The sequence below is a fragment of the Myotis myotis genome, unplaced genomic scaffold (assembly GCF_014108235.1).
Source record: "Myotis myotis isolate mMyoMyo1 unplaced genomic scaffold, mMyoMyo1.p scaffold_m19_p_33, whole genome shotgun sequence".
NCBI classification, from domain to species: Eukaryota; Metazoa; Chordata; class Mammalia; order Chiroptera; family Vespertilionidae; genus Myotis; species Myotis myotis.
Window position 1 is genome coordinate 360,714 of NW_023416339.1, and position 9,298 is coordinate 370,011.

General features: G+C 41.5%; 1 protein-coding gene across 1 annotated transcript in view; it reads right to left on the bottom strand.

Annotated features, from left to right (window-relative positions):
* Positions 1-8,352, bottom strand: part of LOC118652679 (adhesion G protein-coupled receptor E2-like) — a 37,724-nt gene extending 29,372 nt beyond the window's left edge. The window contains exons 1-5 of the mRNA XM_036302733.1: positions 8,310-8,352; positions 8,117-8,167; positions 7,816-7,941; positions 6,671-6,826; positions 5,289-5,346 (exon numbers count right to left, since the gene is read on the bottom strand). Of these exons, the coding sequence (XP_036158626.1) occupies positions 5,289-5,346; positions 6,671-6,826; positions 7,816-7,941; positions 8,117-8,167; positions 8,310-8,352 (434 nt within the window). The remainder of the gene's footprint in view (positions 1-5,288; positions 5,347-6,670; positions 6,827-7,815; positions 7,942-8,116; positions 8,168-8,309) is intronic.
* Positions 8,353-9,298: the final 946 nt, after the last annotated feature.

The window sequence follows — 9,298 nt, forward strand, 5'->3', positions numbered from 1 at the left end:
TACATCAACATGAATAAGAATTAAAAGGAAATGAAAAATAACATAGTGCAATAAAGAAGACCCTGGAGGTTTCAACTGTAGACTAGAAGAAGCTGTGGACATAATCAGTGAGTTAGAAGACAAGGTAGAAAAAAACACCAGAGCAGAGCAGCAACTGGAAAAAAAAACTACACTAAAAAGCAGGAGACTTTAAGCAAGCTTTGGGACAACATGAAAAAACAACAACATCTGCATAATAGGGGTGCCAAAAGGAGAGGAAGCTGAGCATGAAATAGAAAACCTATTTGAAGAAATAATGACAGAAGACATCTCTTACTTGGGAAAAAAAAAGTCACACAAGTCCAAGAAGCACAGAGAGTGCCAAACAAAATGAACCCAAAATGACCTACACCAAGACACATCATAATTAAATGGGCAAATATAAAACACAGAGAAAGATTCTTAAAGACTGCAAGAGAGAAATAGAAAGTTACCTACAAGGGATCTCCCATTAGAGTATCAGTGGTTTTCTCAATAGAAACACATCAGGCCAGAAGGTAATGGCATGAAGTATACTAAGTGATAAAAACCAAGATACTGAATCCAACAACACTCTATCAGCAAGGCTATCATTCAAAATTGAAGGTGAAGTCAGAAGCTTCGGACAAAAAAGGTTAAAGGAGTTTATTACCATCAAACTAGCAATAAACAAAATGCTAAAGGGACTGTTATAAAAAGAAGAAATAGAAAGGGAGGGAGGAACACAGGCATAAAAAATAAAAATGGCAACAAACTAGTACCTAGCAATAATAACCTTAACTGTAAATGGATTAAATGCTCCAATCAGAAGGCAAAGGTCAGCTGAATAGATAAGAAAACATGACCCATATGTACGCTGCTTACAAGAGACTCACCTCAGAACAAAGGATTCATGAAATCTGAAAGTGAAGGGATGGAAACATATTTTTCAGGCAAATGTAAATGAAAAGAAAGCTGGGGTAGCAATACTTATATATGACAAAAGAGACTTCAAAGTGAAGCCCATCACAAGAGATAAGGACAGCCACCCCGTAATACTAAAAGGATCGATACAACAAGAGGATATAACTCTGGTAAATATATATATATACTCAATACAGGAGCATCCAAATATATAAAAAAATACTTCTGGAGGATATCAAGGGAGAGATCACAGCAATACAATCATTGTTGGGAACTTTAATATCTCACTGACAAAACTTGATAAAACTTCTAGGCAAAAAAAATCAAAAATGAAACAGCAATCCTAAGTTACATGCTCGATCAGATGAAACTAACTGACATCTTCAGAACATTCCACCCCAAAGCTACAGCATATACATTCTTCCCAAGTGCAACAAGGGACATTTTCAAAGGTAGACCACATGTTAGAACACAAGCTAAGTCTCTACAAATTCAAGAAGATTAAAATCATATAAAGCAATTTCTGACCACAGTGACATGAAATTAGAAATCAGCTACCAGAAAAACACTAAAAAACAATCAAGCACATGCAGGCTACATAGCATGCTGTTGAACAATGAATTGGTTACCAAAGAAGAAGTTAAAAGATATCCTGGAAACAAATGAAAATTAACACACAACAATCCAAAATCTATGAGGCACAGTGAAAGAAGTACTGAGAGGAAAGTTCATAGCACTACAGGTCTACCTCAAAAAGAAGAAAAGCTCATAATAAGTTATCTAACAGAACAACTTAAAGAATTAGAAACAGAACAACAAGAAAAGTCGAGAGAAAATAGAAAGTAGGAAATAAATGACAGAGTAAAACAAACAAACAGAAGAAAACCAATACAAAAGTTCAATAAAAGCAAAGCTGGCTCTTTAAAGGAAAAACAAGATTAATGAACCCCTGGCCAGATTCACCAGGAAACAAAGAGAGATGACCCAAAATCAGAAATGAAAGAGATGAAGTAATAACTGACCCCACAAAAATACATAGGATTGTAAAACAAAACAAAACACTATGAACAACTTTATTTCAACTAACTGGACAACCTAGAAGAAATGGACATACAGTAGGGCCTTGACTTATGAGTGTCCTAACTAACGAGTTTTTTGAGATATGAGGCGTCTCTCAGTCAATTTTTTGCTTTGAGATGTGAGCTAAAATTCGGGTTATCAGCTAGCTTCAGATACCCCACCGTTGGTTGGCGCAGCGAACATCACAATGAACACCACAACATCAGCCCAGCATCACGTGTCTCACTCATTCACTTTTTGATTTGACATACGAGTAATTTGAATTACGAGTCCCATCACGGAACGAATTAAACTTGTAAGTCAAGGACCCACTATATTTCTAGAAAAAATACAACCTTCCAAAACTGAATCAGGAATAATCAGAAAACCTTAATAGGCTGATAACTACTGCTGAAATTGAAGCAGAAATAATAACAATAAAAATTTTTAGCAAACAAATGTGCTGGTCTAAATAGTTTCACAGGAGAGTGTTCCCAATGTTCAAAGCAGAAATAACACCTATCCTCCTCAAACTATTCCAAAAAATCCAACAGGAAGGAACATTTCTAAGCTCTTTCTATGAAGCTAACATTATTCTAATACCAAAACCAGATAAAGAAACTACAAAGAGAATTACAGGCTAATATCACTGATGAACACAGAGGCTAAAATTCTCAACAAAATTTTTGCAAAATGATCCAGCAATACATTAAAAAGATCATACACCATGACCCAGTGGGATTTATTACCGTAATGCAAGGCTGGTACAAATTCATAAATATATAAATGTGATGCAGCACATAAACAGATTGCAAGACAAAAATCACACGATCATATCAATTGATGCAGAAAAGCATTTGACAAAATACAACACCCTTTTTTTTTTGATAAAAACTTTCAGCAATGCGGAAATAGAGGGATCATACCTCAGGGTAATAAAAGGCATGTATGACAAACTTACAGTCAATATCATATTCAAGGGGCCAAAATTAAAAGCATTTCGCCTAAGAATAGGAACAAGTCAGGGATGTCTGCTTTCACCACTCTTATTCAACATAATACTGGAAGTCCTAACCATAGTGATGAGACAAGAAGAAATATAAGGCAGCCAACTTGGAAAGGATATAGTAAAACTCTGATTGTTCACAGATGACATAATACTGTACATAGAAAACCCTAAAGCCTCCACCAAAAAGCTACTAGATTTAATAAATGACTTTAAAAATGTAGCAGAATACAAAATTAACATCCCAAAATCCGTGGCATTTTTATACACTAATAATGAACTCTGATAAAGAGAAATTAAAAAAACAAACCCATTTACCACTGAAACAAAAATATTAAGATACTTAGAAATAAACTTAACCAAGGGGGTAAAAGAACTGTACTCAGAAAAGTACAGGATGTTGAAAAAAGAGCTAGAGAAAGATATAAACAAGTGGAAGAATTTACCATGTTTATAGATTGGTAGAATCAACATCATTAAAATGTCCATACTACTTAAGGCAATCTATAGATTCAATGCAATGCCTATAAAAATACCAACAGCATATTTCACAGACCAAGGACAAACACTCCAAAAATTTATATGGAACCAAAAAAGACCCCAAATAGCTGCAGCAATCTTGAGAAAGAAGAACAACGTTGGAGGGATCACAAGACGAGATATCAGGTTATACTACAAAGCCACCATACTCAAAACAGCCTGTTCCTGACACAAGAACAGGCATATAGATCAATGGAACAGAACAGAGAACCCAGAAGTCAATGCAAGGCATTATGCTCAATTAATATTTGACAGAGGAGGCAAGAAAATACAATGGAGGAAAGACTGTCTCTTTCATAAACAGTGTTGTGCCCTAACCAGTTTGACTCAGTGGATAGAGTATTGGCCTGCAAACTGAAAAGTCCCAGGTTCGATTCTGATCAAGGGCACATGCCTGGGTTGTGGGCTCGATCCTCAGTGGGGACTTGCAGGAGGCAGCCAATCTATGATTCTCTCACATCATGGATGTTTCTATCTTTACCTCTTCCTTCCTCTCTGAAATCAATAAAAATATATTTAAATAAATAAATAATGTTGGGAAAATTGGACAGGTACTTGCAAAAAAAAAAAAAAAAAAAAAAAAAAAAAAAAAAGAATTAAACTAGACCACCAACTTACACCATACACAAGAATAAACTAAAAATGGATAAAAGAGTTAAATGCAAGATGTGAAACCATAAAAATCCTAGAAGAAACTATAGGCACCAAAATCTCAGATATCTCTTGTAGCAATATGTTTGCCAATACATCTCCTAGGACAATGGAGACTAAGGAGAAAATAAACAAATGGGACTATATCAAAATACAAAGCTTCTGCAGAGCAAAAGAAACCAGTAACAAAACAACAAGAGAGCCCACTGCATGGGAGAACACATTTGCCAATGACACATCCGATAAGGTGGTAATGTCCAAAATATATAGAGAACTCATACAACTTAACTAAAGGAAGATAAACAATCCAATTAAATTGGGCAAAGAGCCTAAATAGACACTTCTCTAAAGTGGATATACAGAAATCCAAAGGACATATGAAAAAATGCTTAAAATCACTAATCATCAGAGAGATGCTAATCAAAATGACAATGAGATATCACCTCACACATGGCAGAATGGCTATTATCAAATCAACAAATGCCAAGTGTTGGTGAAGATGAGGAAAAAATGGAACCATAGTATACTGCTCGTGGGAATGCAGACTGCTGCAGCCATTATGGAAAACAGTATGGAGTGTCCTCAAAAAATTAAAAATGGAACTCCCATTTGATCCAGTGATCCCACTTCTAGGAAAATATCCTACGAAAATCAAAACACTCATCAGAAAGAATATATTCACCCCTATGTTCAAAGCAGTGCAATTTACAATAATTAAGATTTGAAAACAGCCAAAGTGCCCATCAGCAGATGAGTGGATAAAAGCTTTGGTACATTTACAACAAGCTTGTCAAACTTGGGGCCCGTGGGCTGCATCGCCTCGTTTAGTTGGCCCCTGTTAGCCTTGAGTTTGACATGCTTGAGTTACACAATGGAATGCTACATGGGTGTATGAAAAAAAGAACTCTTACCATTTGCAACAGCATGGATTGACCTGGAGAGTATTATGCTGAGTGAAATAAGCCAGTCAGTGAAAGAAACGTAAAAAAGCTGATGAACAAAAATAGACCCAGAGACATAGAAGCCTGGAACGGACTGTTGAACCTCAGAAGAAAGGCAGAGGAGGGTGGGTGGGAAGAGATCAACCAATGAATAACCCGTGGACACAGACCGTGAGATGGTGAGGGCCTGAGGGGGCAAGGCGGTGGCGGGCTGGAAGAGGTTAATGACTAAAAAATAGGACTTATGTAATACTTTCAGCAATAAAGATAAAAAGTAAAGAGAAAGAATGAGTATAGTCTAAAAACCCAACAGCCACCACTATGTTGTGCTCTATGGTCACATACACTTTCCCAGCATTCTTGGGAGGTAAACACCACTGTCACTTCCTTTTACAGATGGATAAACTCAGACACAGAGTAGTAAAGAACATGTCCAAGGTCATACAGTTAACAAAAGGTATAGCTACTGCCCTAGCCGGTTTGGCTCACTGGATAGAGCATTGGCCTGGGGACTGAAGATTCCAGTCAAGGGCATGTACCTTGGTTGTGGGCACATCTCCAGTAGAGGGTGTGCAGGAAGCAGCTGATCGATGCTTCTCTCTCATTGATGTTTCTAACTCTCTATCTCTCTCCCTTCCTCTCTGTAAAAAATCAATAATATATATATATTATATATATACATAATATATATATAATATATATATAATATATATAATATATATATATTTTTAAAGGTATACCTACTTTTTTTTTAATCTGTAAAAGGTAGGTGCTCTTTTAAAACACACACATACACACAATCACAGTAATATTATCTCATCTCACCATTACCAGTGATTCTATATAATAAAAGCCTAATATGCTAAGTTTCTGGTTGGCCAGTTGGCTGTTCAACCAAAGCATAATATGCTAATGATATGCTAAGACCCCTCAACGGCTTGCAATGATGTGCACTGACTACCAGGGGGCAGATAGTCCACCGGTCAACCTGTTGCTATGATGTACACTGACCACGAGGGGCAGACGCTCAGACTGGTAGGTTAGCTTGCTCTTGTGGTCCGGCCAATTGGGACTGAGCAAGATGGGCTGGACACGCCCTGGAGCCCTCCCATGTTCCCTTCCTGGCTGGCCAACCTCCCGTGTCCCTCCCGAACCCTGATAGTGCACCATTGGGGTCCTTTGGCCTGGCCTGCGCCCTCTCACAATCCAGGACCCCTCAGGGATATTGGAGAGCTGGTTTTGGCACGATCCCACAGGCTAGGCCAAGGGACCCCACTGGTGCATGAATTCGTGCACCGGGCTTCTAGTTTCTGTATAAGTTTCCTGGCTGGTGTTGCATACCCAGCTGCCAAAGTGCAAAACCAGGACCTGGGTCCTGGCTCAAAGGCCACCCCACCTCTCTGTTTTAGTGGGACAGGCACAGGCACACTTGTCCCACTCAGACCTGGTGCTGCACCTATATCCAGGGCCCGGCACCCTGTATGCTGCAGGAATGGCTCTGGTGACTCCAAACCTCATAGATGGGGAGATGGAAGATGCAGGACATTCTTACCTTGACATGTGTTCTCACTTGCATTACTAAACTTTGTTGCCCCAGAACCAGGCCTGTATCCTGGTCTGCAGGTGCAGTAGTAGCTCCCCTTCGTGTTATGGCAGCGTGCATCTTTTCCACAGGTCACTTTCACAGGTTGTTCACATTCGTCAATGTCTGGAATAAAACGGGGTAAAGGGTCACCTCCCAAAGCCATGAGTGCCCTCAGGGCAGAGAGCCTGGTTCCATACCTAGCATGGAGCCTGATGCTCAATCAGTGTCTTTTAGGAAATATTCAGACTCTCAGGCAGCACTGATGGGCTGGAGCAAGCCATTCCTGAAATCCACTAAATAAGCTCTGCCCTGCTCAGCTTTCTGTCTGTCACCTGGATTTGGATACAGGAGGAGGTGCTGAAGTGGTGGGTGGGTGGAAGCTCTGCATCCCTCTACCCAGTCTTGGAAGGGTAAACTGAGGCATAGGTTCTGGAGCATAGTAATGATCCCTCCTTTGGAAAAACTGCTGTTTGAAATTTTCTGCTATTTTTAGATAGTCCCTTGCTCTGTAAGTCAACTATGTTATTTTTAGATGGTCTCTTATTCTGTAAAAATAACTAATTTAGTTTGAATAATAGAAAAGATAAACTTAATTGTCTGAACTTGTATGCTAGCAATCTAACATAAGGGACGGATACGCTGATACTGATGCCAGGTATGGTATAGATATGTACCCAGGATTACAGGTGTCTGTATAGATATTACAGGTGTTTGCTAGATATGAGATATACTCAAGGTTACAAGCTGTCTGCAAAAATAGTTTCACAAGGACCTGAAAAAAATATAAAAAGAGAATGCTTCCTCTTTTGGGTGTTCAGAATTTGACAGGGGTAATCTGCTCTGAAACTGCGCACAATAAAGATGACTCCTAACTAATTGGCTCATTAAGGCGTCTTGTCCAGCTCGCTGATTAGTGATACAACAGTTCCAGGGTCCTGGAAACCCAGCTCCTCCCTCTGTATGAAGCCATGTTTATTCACTTCTCATTTTCCACCTTCATATCTTTTTCTTTCTCTTTTCTCTGTCCTTCATGATGGTCTGAGAACAAAGGCTGAGGCCACCAACTACCATCCTGTCTCCATGTAGCCCTCCACCACCCCAAGCCTCTGTACCTTCACAAGTCTCCCCTTGGTTGACTTCATTCTTTCCAGATGGAGATAGGAATCCTGGATCACAGTGACAGGCAGTGCCACTGACACATGAGGAGTCTGGAGGGCACTGCTGGGGACAGGCAGAGACTGTGGGACGGAGACCATGGTCAGAAGATGAAGGCTGAGCCAGAGGCTGGGGAGGGGTGTTGGGAAGGGCAACCCTGAGCTTTCTCCTGCAACAGGCCTTTCTCTGGCTGGGCTGAGAGGTGCAGGTGGGGGTTGGGACTCTGACTATGGACAGAGTTACTCCCAGCAGACTCACCCCTGGTGTTCTGGGGTCCATCTTCCAACAGAATCAGCAAGACACACAGCGCTGTAACAGAGAGATGGAGGGTCAAGGGGACACAGAACAGGGAAGGGACGCCTGAGGGTGACACATCTGAGGGAAGCGGCTGCTCACCCCTCCCAGGCTCGGGCTCTGTCCATTACTCAAGGAGAGAGTGGGCAGGTGGCACCTCCCTGGCCTCCAATGCCCATGGCCAGAGGGTCTGCACCCATCGCCTGACGGTGGCTTTCAGGAACTGAAGGATGGGGAGGGGCCTGAGCCTGCCAGGGGTCTTGGTTTCTGCTGACCTGTGGGAAGGAATTCAGGAAACATACTGGAGGCAGGTGGCCTTGGTTCTAATCCCAGACTTTGGTAAGGTGCCTCAGTTCCTCAATTTCCCCTTCTGTAGAATGGGGATGAAGAGGGGGCCCATTTCCTAGAGTGTGAGAGTTAAGCAGACAAGTACTGCCTGGTGTGTCAGAGTGCTTACTGTCGTCATTTCTTTATGTAAAAATGAAGGGGTTGGGCCAGGTGTCCTCTCAGATCTCCCAAATCGAAGGTGCTCCAGCCCACACCCTTCCTCAGGGACACAGGTGCAAGCACACTGCACCCACATCTGTCCACCACAACGACCAGCTTGGGACCCAGTGGTGACATTTCACACCCTGGCTCCCTGCACACAGGAAGATGCTGGGGGCTCATGTTAGGGGTGGTGCTGCATGGGCCCACCAATCCTGCTCTTCCTGTTGCTCAGGGCACCCCATGCCAGGGCATGTCCTGGGGGTTCTCCTTAAGTCAGCAGAAGGTCTAGAGATGAGGACTCCTTGCCATTCACCAGAGAGACAGACAAGGAGACAGAGATGGATAGAAAATAAAGAGAGGAGAGAGAGAGAGAGAGAGAGAGAGAGAGAGAGAGAGAGAGAGAGAGAAGAAGACAGAGAAATGGCAAGAGAAACAGAGAGGCAGAGTTAAGAAGACAGTGATCTAGAGAGATGGACAGAGAAATAAGGGACTGCTAGAAAGGAAGAGACAGGTGCCAGAGATTAGATGGAGAGACATGGAGAGATAGAGAGAGCCAGATAGAGAAACAGAGGGCAAGGGAGGCAGGGCAGGTGCGAGTCACTTCCTGGGCCAAATGAAGGGATAACTCATGGCTCCAAGTCCCCCATGGAGGGGCTC